The 14,242-nt window shown below is 45.2% G+C and overlaps 1 protein-coding gene across 1 annotated transcript in view; it reads left to right on the top strand.

Moving 5' to 3' along the window:
- FANCA (FA complementation group A) overlaps positions 1 to 14,242 on the top strand; it is a 674,778-nt gene that overhangs the window by 257,061 nt on the left and 403,475 nt on the right. Inside the window, exons 22-24 of the mRNA XM_078671408.1 lie at positions 3,357 to 3,458; positions 3,817 to 3,956; positions 4,886 to 4,956. Of these exons, the coding sequence (XP_078527534.1) occupies positions 3,357 to 3,458; positions 3,817 to 3,956; positions 4,886 to 4,956 (313 nt within the window). The remainder of the gene's footprint in view (positions 1 to 3,356; positions 3,459 to 3,816; positions 3,957 to 4,885; positions 4,957 to 14,242) is intronic.

Here is a 14,242-nt window from a genome sequence, read left to right as displayed (position 1 = left end):
CCCGACGTGACTTCAGGTGAGTTTCTTTTTTGGGGGGAGACCTCGTAGTAAAGGTATGCGTGGTAAAGGTTTTCGTGTTAACCACGCATGCGTTGTACTGCATGCGTGGTTAACGATTTCGTTGTAAAGGCTTCGTTGTAATGGCCGTTTCCCGTTGCGCTCATCACTCTGATGTGAAGTGCCTTAAATACTGCCGGTGGTGACTGGTGCGTTCTTCCACTTTAGGTGTTGCACTCACTCACAGCATGTCACATTGTACCTGGCATGTTTATCAAATTCATTTCTAGACCTAATTATGGTGCTGTTATCCGATCACTCACTTTCAATAGCCCACCATATACTCAACATATAACCATTTATGACGACCATTTGATGCTAATAAGAACAATTACATGACATTTTAGCCAAAGGCAGTGACATGCCTCATACACTTACCAAACTGATGGGTAAATGACACCCTTCGAGGTGCGGCAGGGGTATGCCCTGTAGTCAAACCCTGGGGTTCATGTCGCCGAAATTTAATGGAAAAGGAAAAACAAAAAACTGCCATGGTGTCAGCATTTCTTATTGAATAAAGGGACTGAAAATGGTGGTTTTTGATCAATTACTGAAATGGCAAGCACCAAACTACACACAAGGTTACTCCTGGCAAAGAACACCCCAGTGTCACAAAGACTCACATCATCAAGGGTCCCTACCCTCTGTAAAACTGCTCAGCCTCCTCTTTTCCCTGCTGCTCTCAAACAAATGCCGGGTGAGGTGGTATTTATCCCCCGGGTCCAGTCCAGCAGATACTGACTGGTGACATTAACCGATGCAGCAGAAGAGCAGCACATCCTGTGGGAAGAATCATGTGTGGCTACTAATGCTGCTAAAACTCTCGCAGATGTCCCTGGGGCTCATGTTAGGAGGGTCTAATGAGACTGATGATGTGCACACTAGGTTCCTCCTGCACGCTACTTAAATGAGACGTGTGCCTCCGATTGCAGCCAGGGTTACACCTTCCGGAACCTGCTGCTTGCCTGTGTGGAGCATCATGGTAACTGTGGGCACTAAATTACAGCCACCCTTTCAGTGCTGACATTCCCCTATGGCGGCGATACATTGATGACGTTCTGGCCATCTGGCATGGTGCCAATACTATCATCCAACCATTTATGACAACGCTCAATGACAGAAACCCCTTTTTGAGATTTACCATGACAACAGATAGGAACTCCATGTCCTTTATCAATGTCATAATTTCAGCGAAGGGTGGGAGACTTAAGACCTCGCTATATAAAAAACCCACGGATCGAAATAGCCTCCTTCACTTTAATAGTGCACACCCCGAGCTCTCAGAGAAAATCTACCCATAGGACAGTTTTTTAAGATTAGGAGGAACAGCTCTGATGTTTCGGATTTCAAGAAGGCAGCTGAGATTCTCACCATGAAGCCTAAAGAAAAAGCATATCCTTATAGGATCATTTAGAGATCTTAGAAATGGGCACATTACATACCAAGGGAAGCACTACTGCAAACCAACAACATGCAGGACAAGGACCCCTTGATCATCATTACTTAACATTCCTCTTCTAACACCATCAAGAAGATTGTTAACAAATACAGGAGGATACTTACATCCAACCAGCTATCCTTTACTAAACCTATGTTTTTGTTCAAACGGAACAAAGGCATTAGAAACAGATAGGCCCACAGTAACATGTCAAGGAGCCCCGAACGACAAACAACATTGTGGAACCTTCCTTCAGTAACAGGGCTTTACCCATATGGTAACTGCGCCGTATACCCACTAACTGAACAGTCAAAAATACTGGATCCTGGACTGCCATTGTTGTGGGAACAGAGAACCCACACTAATTGCAACATCAGCAGGACAAACGAGGTGCGGAAGTTGGACCCAAACATCGTTTGTCTTTGGTGCACGACCATGACACCAAGTTGTGCTCTGATTGCTCGGCCGTGGCCCCGAATGCTTTGAGGGAGCAGTCTCTGAAGCTAGCAACCTGGCATGGAACTCCATGGAAGTTGAGATCCCAGTTGAGAGGGATTTTTCACTGAGCCTGAAGTCCTCTTCGCCCCATTCGAAGTTCTCAGAACACCAGGTATGAGGCACAAAATAAAGCACAAGAAATCAAAGTGCTCTTTAACTTATCTTTGTCTGTCGATTAGACGAGGGAGCCTAGGCGTTCTAGGCCTCGTTCCCTGGAACCTGTGCCGGGGCCGACTCTGCTCCTCCCTGAATTTCCGAAGGCCGGAGCGACCCCCACCCAACAGAAAGAGTTCTTTGAGGCCATGCACCCCATCTGCTTCCATGCTGAGTGGGGACCCAGGGATCTACTTCTGGATCCGCACTGACACTGGTCATGCCACTTCGAACTTCCCTGGCACCGATGCCGATGGCTCCAGCGGTACCATCCCCATTGTCCTCCCTAACTCCGAAATGGAACCTGAGGGGCGTCCCCAAATGCAGACTCTGACGTCAGCAGGAGCCATGCCTCCTAGATTGGAGTGTGAGCCTTATTTTCCTCAGCTAGGCTTCAGGGAAGACTGGGAGGGGCCACTGGACGCTTTAGAATACCATGTGTGTGCTCACATGTTTGTGTGTAACCAGCCCAGAGCCTGTTACATTAGCTGCTCAGCAGCGACCTAATTATAAAAGGTAGACACTGGTGGTTAGCACTCTCAGTCCAATTTCATGTTTTATTAGTGTTTACTGCATACTGCTCATGCACATCCATTGGAACACAGCTGAAAAGCATGCCTTGAAGTTAATTAAGGAATTAAGAGCATTTTTGTCTAACTTGAAGACAATCAGTGTGTCATCGGCGTACAACACGACTTGCACGCCATAGATTTCGATTAGCACAGCAAGCAGTTTCATTTACATATTAAACAATGTTGGGCTCAGTACTGACCTTTGGAGAACACCGAGCTCTAGGGGCTTAGGTTCTGATGTAGGGTGCCATCCAGTCCGCTTGACTGCTGTCCGATAGAAAAGAACTAAGCCAGTCTATACGGGTCCTCTGACCCCAATATTTCCTAATCGTTAAAATAGGGTGGGATGGGACGCAGTATCAAAAGCTGCTCCGAGATCCTTTTCTGCGATGATGTGGTTAACTGGGCCCACAAGAAAGGAGCTTAAATGCAGATCATTTTGACCTCAGAGTAGTCTGAGATGACCATTCATCCTAATGTGTTTTTTCCATAAAACTTTGCTGGGCAATAAATTCCACAGTTATGTTTTCCATTTATGCCTCTCTATTCCCCTCCCTTCAGTTACGTTCTTTTCTTACTCTTCTCTTCAGAAATTCATAGGGCATTCAATCTCAGACATTTCTCTCTTTTGTATTCAGGTGAACCAATGGAGACCAATCAATCAGCGGAGCCCATGGAGAACTTGAAATCGGCTCTGGGAGAACTTGTGCCTCTAATTACAGACCCTAACAGATTTGGAGGTATGGAAAAGGGAAACACTTTCAGAATGTCTCACGACTCATGCGTCTTGGGGGTGTCTTCCCTTGCCATCTTACCACCTTGTACAGCTCCTAGAGTTGTAAAGCTGCCCTCTTTTTTTTATTCTGCAAATCTTAAGAACGCCTTTGTCTGTCCTGTCTCCCATAATTAGCTGTCCAGTGTGTCATGTGGTCCTCTGTCCTATGAACAACTGAGTGTCTCACTGTCCTCCCTCAGTGGTGCAACTATCTAGCATGCCTTACACCCTACTTTATTCCTTGTGTTGCTAACCATTATGTCGCTCCACCTATTTTTACAAACATATGTAGTAACAGTCTCTCCTTTGTCTCATTCCTGCAGCAGTCCCAGCTCAGATAGCTGTGATCTCTGAAAGGCTTGGCGTGTTGTTCTGCAGCAGCAGTGGTGGTGATGTTTCAGCCTTAAGTTTACCAATCAAGCTCGAGTTTGTAGCCCCAAAAATTGACCATCTAGATTGCACGGTGAGTTTGGTATGAGAGTCAGGAAGTTTAAATCAGACTCTGCTGTTGCCTAATGAGCTTTCCTGGTAGTGCACTTTCTAGACTGTACTAGGCCATCTTGTTTCCACATGCTCAGTAAGAGGCAGGAGTCTTCTCTAATGCACGTGATAGTAATGTGGTATTTTAAGTCATCAAACCATAGTCCACTAACTCTTCATATTTTCTTCGAAGATTGCATTGGACCTTTACATTGTGGATGATCCTGATGATCTGAGGACCCCTGGATACTATGTAACCTGTAGAGTCCCAAGAAAGTATCTAGGAACTTAAATGTCACAGGTACCTGTCAACTGCAGGACCTTATCTGGACCATAAGAAGGTGCAGGACATTATTAGGACATGGGTAGCATCAGACTGTTACCTATAATGTTAGATGATCGAAAATGTTTCAGTGACCAAAGGATGCTCAGTGTGTTCTCTTGACCTAAGAATCTGCAGTGCAATATGTTGGATTACAGAGCCCAAATTATACGGAAGACCTAAAAAAGTCACAGACAATTGTTTGGGAGAAGAGGAGCTAGAAAAACATTATCAGAGGCCAACCCCCAGGTGTGATTTCCTTCACAGACCTTTTTGGGATGTTTGAAGGCAAACTTAAAATCCCTTCTAAGACAGGTTGAGCCCTCGGTGCTTTACACTGATACTTTTCCATTATTGCACAGAGAGACTGCATTATTTCTTCCTGTGCTCCATAATTTGCTTAATCTGACAGAATTCAAAAGAGGTGGGAAAGGGGTAGCATATATTGTGAGTGAAAATACAATTGCTTTCTCTGGTGTGAAATGCACAATATTTTTTACAAAAGCAAGGCAATGTGTTTATGTATGTGTTGTTATCATATAAGGTTCTACCCTTCTTGGGCTATCTTGTTCTTGATTGTTTCATTGCAGGTGGCCGATATGTTATTGAAATCCTTTTGCAAGAATGTCATGGTGGCCTCCTCCTGGCACCCCCCTGGAAGGTAAGCAATAGAACATTCTTGGAGGTTTCCATAGTGTATAACATCATAGAGACAATGAAAATCAAATGCAACCCAGCCTTTAGAGGCATACTAAAGGTTGCTCTGAAGTATTTTTGGAAATGACTGGGGAGAGGTTGCTCAGCTCCTGGATCTTGAAAACAATCTTATCCTTCTCAGGCAATCTAAAACTTGTTGCACAGCGAAGCACATATATTAAAATATATATTTAACCACTAAAATGTACATTTCATGATATCACAGGAAACAGCAGACATCTGCAGGCCAGTGTGACATCACAGGAAGTTGCAATGATATGAAGCAGATTGACATAGTATACTCTAATAAATGACATTGAAAGGTACGTGAAAATCACAAATAAATGGATAAAAATGGATCATCTCCCTCGAATAGATAATTACCATCGGAAACGAAAAAGGAACATTCTACCTTATTTTTCTGCAATGAATTCTAAGAACTCTAAGGAATCACAAAATTAATATAATACTTGGTTATCCCAAAATGTACTTGGTGCCTCCACATAGCTTAAAATTTGATAACAGTTGTAAGGTCTCGCCGCGTTGCTTAGAAGGGGACCTCATGTAATTGACTTGCTTTTTGGGCAAAAAAGTGCACGCGTTGCATTGCCATCAATGGCAACGCGTGCACGTGAGGCGATCTACTTGCGGAAACGCGCGCTGCCAAATGGCAGCAATTATCGCTCCCACAAGTGCAGGCCTCCCTCCTCCCCCCTGCTCCCGCGAGAGCTTGTTCACTCTGTTATACCCTCCTTCCATCTATTCACCCACTCTTTTTTAGCCCAACTCTTCTTGCTCTCTGTGCAGGCCCCCTCCTGTCTCCCCTCCCCCTGCTGTCTCCTCCTTTAGCACGTGTGTTTGTTTTTCTCGTTCTAAATTCACAAGAGTGTGGCAGAGATCGACCGCTCTGAGGAAAAAACAGATCTTCGGCTTATTCGACATCGACCACTTGAGAGAGGAACTTCAACCACTTTAACGATAGGGAGGGAGGCATCGGCATCTTCCAAATAGTAAGTTTACAGTGATAGAATGTGTGTAAAGGCCTCTGGCTCACATTTGAAGGGAAATTGACTCTGCCAACAGGCTGCGATGCTGAACAAAAGAGGAATACACAATGATAAACCGCTTTGGTTTCCCGAGCAGCGTGCTACTCGATGAAAAGCGCTTTGACGCCTTACCATACTGTGCAATATAGTATCGCTCTACGCTATATTCTTCCATACGCATTTTAACTGTAATTAGCCGTACTAGCTTATAGTATGGAAAGCTCTAAAGTAACGAAACACCATCTTGATGCACCGCATAGCACTGCGTAGTATAGTTTCGTGTATTAATGCATGTTTTTATTAATGAAGTAAATAGTCGCAACGGAATGTATTATGGTACAGTTCGTCAGATTGCTATTGCACTGTATAGAAAGCCGACTCTACGGAAAGCATTCCCGGGTTGCAACAGTCTCTTTAGAGGCAGTCACATACCCGGGTGCTTTCCACGGGCACGAGTGCGCTGCTGTGACAGGTGAAGCCCCTAGGCCACCAACAGAACCGACAGCCGAAAGAAATCTGTAACATGTACCTGTTTCGGAGTGCGCTGCAACAAGGGCACCGAACACTCCACTTTTTATTTGGGCTTATTTTTTTACAACAGCACCGGAAAGTGACCCCCTGCATGCTTGCACCTGTGGTAGTTCCCGAGCAGCGATGCCTGGTCTAATGAAGTCCGGCATGCAGGACAGCTCCGGAGCCCCTCAGCCCATGCCGTGCGTGTGGAGCAGGGGCTTCACCTCTCGGCTCCTGCTAACAATGAGCCCGCGCGGCCCCAACCCCTCGCAATCTTCTCCTGGCCCCTTTCCCCCCTCCCTTTCACCCGCAGAGTCTTCCCGCTCGGGGTTGGCTGCTTCCAAAGGGCATTTCAGATGTCAACACGGATTTCCAACACATAGCTGAACACATCCATTCAGTAAACGGAGTCTGCTACGCTCCGCGTTCCCGCACTGGCACAGCGCACAAGCATCTAGGCACAATAGCTGTGAGCCTCACCCAGCCCGCCAAGATTCAGGCCCGGTGCCAGGCACACACTGCGGCCGGCCTTCATACGCACCCAGAAGACTATTAGGTGCATGCACACTTTTTGTGAGACATCAGCATCTAGTGTCACATTTCTATATGTGCAGTTGTTATATAATCGCAAACAGTAACACTAGTGAGGTGTGTGCTGTGAGCAGATGGGCAGAGATCAGCCTTCAGAAGGCCCGTGAAGAATGCACACTTTACAGTCGGCCAAGACACAACCAGCGCACTTACAATCAGTGCACTTTCAACAGCCCTTTGCACGCGCACCCAACACAGTGCAGCAATCAGGCTTTCACCTGATTCCCAACACAGTCATGGCTTTAAGTGGGGTGAAAAAACTGGGTTGGGGCGCCCACTAAGGGGCGTAACCTATGTAATAAAGGGCGTGGCTTAAACATGTAAGATAAACATCTCTGCTGCCTGACAGGTACTTTGCTGCTTCTTTCTGATATTGTATTCAGATATATAACAGAACAACTGACATGCACTTAAAACAAGCCCAGCCTATTGGCTTTATAAGGTCCCAAAGGCGAGACCTATTGGCTATGCGAATGCTTGTTTATTTATCTAATTTGACCAGAGATCGCCCCACCTCCCAAAAACATACATTCATTCTTTTAAACCCTAAAGCTTCTAACTTGAGAATGAAGGAGTTGCCATTTCTCATGCCGAAGAGACCCAGAATATTAACCACAAAAATACTGTGCTACAAAATCTTTTTGCTACAAAAAAGTTTTATAGAAGTTCCCAAAATAATGAGTTTTGATAGAAGATAAGATGGAAGCTTCTTTATTCTAGTCATCCGCTCTCCTCAACTCACAACCATCAACATTCTAATCTAAACTCTGATGCAACGTTCCAATAGGGGAGCAGGGTGAAGGGGTGTAGCAAGGTACCATGTGGGAGTAATGGAAAGAGGAGAGGAGTAGGGGAAGGGGAAGCAGGGAAGCTAAAACTGATGATTACAACACATCTCCCTACATGGAGAGACTGAGAATTTAAGACATGTCAACTAGTCTATCCCCGCTCCATGTCTGTCCATTTTCTAAGCGGACCTCATTTTTCTGGCCTTTTCCACACGTAGGGGAGGTTAGCACTTACTTAAACCCGGTTGTACATGGGTGGGTTTCCTTACTATTACAGGAATATCAACCTTGTAGTCATGGTCTTTGACCCCATGTTTCTCGTCATACCAGCTCATGTATTTTTGTTGGTGTTGTAGGATTTTCAGTTTGTTCTGCTCTTGATCAGGCACTACCTTTCTGTAACCATCCAGCCAGTGGGGATTTATCTTGGTGCTGGGTTCTCTCCCTCTCAGTGTCACGAAAGGGGATACACCTGTGACTAGGTTGGGTTGGGTGTGGTGTGGTATGCCCAGATACAATCCTTTAGAGAGTCTTCTACTTTGAGTCCATTGGTGATGGCTAGTTGAATGTGATCTTTCACCTGGCAATTAGCCCTTTCTACTAGTCCGTTGACTTTTGGACAATAGAGTGCAGTTTTCTCTTGCTTTATATTTAACTCCTCTAGGAATTCTCTCATCCTTTCGGAAGTGAACTGCACTTCATTATCTGTCACCAATGTCCCTGTACGCCTTCGTATACAAATACACCTTTCAAGAAGGAGATGACATTATTAGTTGTAGTGGAGGATGTAAATTTGATGTTGATCCAATGAAATGTTTAGTCTATGAGGACAAACATGAATCTTTTTTGGGGTCCCAATACATCCATGGGCCCGATAATGTCCATGGCAAGCTTAGTCCATGGTACCTCTGGGACTTCGACTGGAGATAATGGAACTTTCCTTAACCCCTTCGACGCTCATGACGAGCTGGGCTCGTCATGAGGTAGCCTCCTCGCACGCTCATGACGAGCCCAGCTCGTCATGTAAAGTGCGGTTTTAAAAAACTCAGCACAGGAGCAGAATTCCGCTAGCGCGCATGCGGTTAAGATTTTACTTTTGTCACTTTTGGCACAGCTACTGGATTCTTTCACTGTAAGTTCCACCTTTGAGTCCATCTTGGGGAACCAGAAGCAGCTCCTGACATTGTATTTTGTAAGGTTTGGCTTCTGCCTAAGTGTCCTTCGTAGGCTAGGTAAATTATTTTGTTCCTGAGGTCCCTGAGTGGAACTATCTTCCCATTGCCATGTATTCTACCAGCCAGAAGGGTCAGCTCGTAACGTACTTCCCAGAAGTCTTTAATGGTCTCAGGAAGTTTAGACCGATTCTCAGGCCAGCCATTGACAATAGTGTCTTTGAGGACACTCATATCCGAGTCTTCGACGTACTCTCTTCCCATTCTTCTTTGGTTAAGGAGGAGAGGTGCATGGCTAAAATAGGAATGTCAAGCTGGTCCTCACAATGGCTGACGTTGAGAGGGGACCTCGACAAGTAGTCCGCAACCACATTCTCTGGACCAGGTAGATATTCCACTCTGAAACAGTAGTTTTCCAAACCCAGCACCCATTTGGCTATGTGTGGGGATTTGTTTTGTATGTTTTTAAATGAGAAAATGCATGTCAAAGTCTTGTGATCTGTGCGTATATTGAATTTTATTCCCCACAGAAAAACTTTAAATGATTCACAGCCCAGAAGCATCCTAACACTTCCCTCTCGATGACAGAGTAGTTGCGTTCAGAGGGGCTGAGGGACCGGGAAGCAAACGCTATTATGGTTTCACCATCCTCTCCTTTTTGAGACAGAGTCGCTCCTACCCCCTTGTTGGATGCATCCGTGGTTAGCATTGTTTTTCTTGAGGTGTCGAAGGACCCTGGAGCAGGAGACTAGGATGCTTATCTTCACCATGTCCACCAATTTGTTGTGTTTGTCCTCCCAAGTAAATTCTTAGCTTTTTTAGGAGATCACGCAAGCCATCAAACAGATCTGAAAAATTCTTTACATACTTGGTCATATATTCTACCAACCCTAAAAAAGATTTCAATTCAGATTTGTTGGTTGGGTATGGAACGTCCTTGACTGCTTGTATTAAACTGTACTTGGGTCTAAAACCTTCTTGGGAAATAGTGTGCCCCAGGTAGTCTATGGAATTTACCTTGATCTTGCACTTGTCCAACTTAACGGTTTACCCAGCTTCCGTGAGCCTTTGGCACACTGAGTTAAGGATGCTATCATGACGCTTCCTCAGTTGAACCATACATGAGTATATCAACCTGGAAGCAGAGTGTTTGATATGCCTCTAAGGATATGTTGCATAATCTTTTGAAAAATAGATGCTGATGAGGCCAGGTCGAACGGCATTCTGATAAATATGTAGGCACAAAAGGCGAGGTGAATGCAGTCAACGGTCTGGACTCCGGGTGCAACTTCACTTGATGGTAAGCCATTAAAAGTTCAATGACTGAAAAAAAACTCGCCCTCCCCATGGTGCTCAACATCTCATTTATGTTGGGGAGGGGAAACCGCTCCACCCAGATGTGCAGGTCCACACAGAGGCGAAGACCTTGCCAATTAGCTTTGGATGCTAAAACTAAAGGCGCCAACCATTCAGACGAATCTAAGGGTTGGGTGACCCCTATGTCACAGAGCTTACTTATCTAACTCAGCCTTGAGGGTTTCTCTCAACCGAAGGGGTACCGGGTGTATCTTGTGAACATTTGGTTTAGCGCCCTGTCTGACTTTGATTTTATGTTGAAAGTCCTTCAACTTCCCTAATTTGTCTGCAAACAGATCAGGAAAGGAATCCTGCAAGAGGCTGTTGCTGTTGGGAGTTTCCACTAGAATGACTTGGTTCTCATTATTAGGATCAAGTATGAATCCCAGCTCTTTTTGATGTTGCCAGCCCAGTAGATTTACCCCACTCTCAACTAGGTATATTTTCCCTACTGTGGATCTCCCTTTAAAGTTTATATGGGTTTTTACTACGCCAACAAGGGGAATAGGATCCCTGGTGTCCCCTTCAGGCTAAATATCTGGAGGACTCAACTCAAATGTATTTCCGCTGAGGGATTTCTCGAAGTCTATAAGATTGATCAAGGTGAATGGAGAACAGGAGTCTGCGTACATTTCAATTGGCTTGTTGTCAATGTGTACGGTACATTTAGGATAGTTGGGTTTGGAGGGCTCATCACAGTCTTTTAATTGAAAAATGAATTTGGCACGTGGTTCATCCACTACATTGACTACTTTTACTGAGAAACTGCAAACTCTTGGATGTGCTTTCTTCTATTGCATTTTTTGCACAAGGCGCTCTACACTGTACAGAAAGGGCTGTTAGCCAAATGATTGCTGCTGCCACATATAAAACATTTAAAATCCTGCCCTTCCTTCATGAGTTTAGTGGTAGGAATCTATTTTGCAAGTTTGTGACTCTGAGTACTTCACTGTTAGAGGCTTCATCTTGGACAGAAGCCACTACTTCCTCCTTGACTTTCATTTCTTTTATGCATTTAGCCGTATGCTCTATAGATTGCGCTAAAGATATGGCTTCTCTCAATGTGGGGTTTTTGCTAGTAGTTTCTCTTGCACTCTGCTACTATTAGTGCACCTGACCAGTTGGTCCCTTATCAGAGAATCATTTAGTTCACCAAATTAACATAACTGAGTGAGACCTCTAAGGGCTGCAATGTAATTATTTATGGACTCATGTTTACCTTGCACTCTGCTAAAAAAAACTGGTGGCGTTCGAGGACCACATTGACTTTATCCCCAAACTGTGTGTCTAATTTCATGAGAGTGATATCATATGCATCTGTATCATTATCCTCCTCCAAATCTGGCTCGGGTAGTGTTTCATATACTTTGCGCCCATGAACACACAAGTTGTGTAACAGGATGTGCTGTTTGCGTAATGCATAGAATTTTTCTCCCCCCATCGCTATGAGATAGGACTCAAACAATTTGGTCCAGTCTGTCCAATGAATTTCGGGATCACCACACTCCATTAGGAGGGATGGTGGTTGGCATATACCAGGAGTACCCATGATATGGAGTTGGTAAAAGCAGGAAAATTACTTGTGATCGGTATGTACTTCTTAGAACTCCAGAGTAGGGTGTGTGTGTCACCGCAGAATTGACGCACAGGATAATAGGGGAGAGATGGGTATGACAAAGCCAGAAGTTGACGTGAAGCAAAGCAGGTGTGGGTATTGCCGCAGGAGGTTGACATACAAGGCGGAATAGACCCACAGTAATGTGGCAGAGAAATGGCGAGTGTGTCACCGAAAATTAACTGACGAAATCGATGTGAAGATAAGGAAAAAAATATCTTTACTTGAGTGGATGCGGAACTTCACGGTGAGTAGGAGTGTGGAACACCTTTGTCTGGTGCATCTAGTGCCCGGGATCGGAAAGATCGTGTTGCTTTGGCCGGTTCTGTAGAGGATGGTGTGCCGGAGGTTTCGTAAACTGGCGGCTTTGAGGAGACTGGCGCGCCGGGAAATTGACACGCGGCCGCCCTGACAGGAAACGCCGGTAGCAACGATGAGCTGTGAGGCTCAGGTGCTGACTGGTACTTTGAGTTTCCGAGGGAGGCACGCAGGACCAACACACTACTCCAAATCGAAGAGGCAGGCGCCGGGATCAGAAGACTGACGAGGGACTCCCACAGATGTTGAAGGAACTGTGATGCATCGCTGCAACCACACGGCAACAATCCCCAACAGCACTGCCAGTAAAACTGGGAGAATTCCGTGTAACACGCGCACAAGAAGTCTTAGACACACTTGTGGATTTTGGAAAGGCTCAAGGATACTGGGGTAGAAGGTACAGTCTAACCAACAACAAAAAATACAGAGTTCCCCGGGAAAAGTCAACTAAATGACTAACGTTAACCTCTCTCTCATTGAGTTCAACAGAAAAAGTGAATGTTGTGAACCCTTTACGGAATTTAGGGATACCTCACACAGGTCACCGGTTGGACGACTATTGTCATCCCACCCGGTGATCGTCCAGCGTCATCATCGGTATCCTGCCCCTGCGACAGACTGGCGGTGCAATGCCTGTCGGGCAACAACGGATGCTGCACTTTGGCGGGGATCTTTTATTCCTTAGCCAAAGGGTGTGTGGGTGTGAGGGGCCTAAAAAAGTGCAATAGTGAGCGTGAGTGTAGTCTAAAAAAAGTCAGTAGAGTCCATAGGGCAAAATTTTAATGGCATGGCTCACTGCTTTATTAAAAGGAACGATAAGGGGTATTGAGGCGAGACAATTAAAGTAATCGAGCCTCATTCAACCCTTAGTGAACGTATGGTCAACATGTTTCTTGCCACTAAGGCAATTCATCAGGACCAAAAAAGTGCTCATATAATTGCTGTAGATCCCTCAGTGGTCAGAGGAATCGAGTATACGACCTGGTGTGTGTCGTAGGGCAATCCTTCGTCCAGTCCCTCCCCAGAACCGTAGTCCCAGGGTTGGAAATCCCTCACGCTGACCTGGTGGGGCCAGAACTGGGTGTAAATAACCTGTTTGTTGCTGGCAGAGGGCGTCTAGTCACCTACCCCTCCCACATCGGTATTACCGCAGGACAGCCGGTAGAAGGTACAGTGCCACGCCAAAGGAAGGCATGGCTCAGCGACCGGTCACACAGACACAAAACGAGTGAAGCAAAGTTCACAGGCATGTAGGCAGAGGTCACCGGCAAAGCACCACTATCCTTGGCAATTGTAGAAAAGCAGAGAATGAGGCGGAGAGATTATTGAAAGTGGAGATGACCAGCTGCCCCCTGCGCAGATCGTCGCCAGTGTAGAAGTTCCAAAAATAATTATTCTTTACAGAAGGTAAGATGGAAGCTTCTTTATTCTAGTCATCCGCTCTCTTCAACTCTCAATCATCAACATTCTAATCTAAACTCTCATGGAACGTTCCAACAGGGGAGCAGGGTGAAGGGGTGTAGGAAGGTACCATGTGGGAGTAATGGAAAGAGGGGAGGAGTAGGGTAAGGGGTAGCAGGGAAGCTAAAACTGATGATTACAATAAGTGTCTTTAACAGTATTGACTTTTCATGCAGCGATGTAAAGCACCATAGTATCGACAACACAAATATAATAAAAGAAAATATTGTCAAAACAATATTGACCATAGGACATGTTGTCAAAACAACACAGTGGAAGAAAGCGAAATATCAACAACATAAACGTTGTCAACAACAGTATTGTATATGTATCTTAATAAACGAAATACATCTCTAATCCAAAAACATGAACAAGCCAACTTTAATTAAAA

Source organism: Lissotriton helveticus, chromosome 12 (genome assembly GCF_964261635.1).
Source record: "Lissotriton helveticus chromosome 12, aLisHel1.1, whole genome shotgun sequence".
NCBI classification, from domain to species: Eukaryota; Metazoa; Chordata; class Amphibia; order Caudata; family Salamandridae; genus Lissotriton; species Lissotriton helveticus.
The sequence above is the reverse complement of the archived record's forward strand: the minus strand, read 5'-3'. Positions and strand labels throughout refer to the sequence as shown.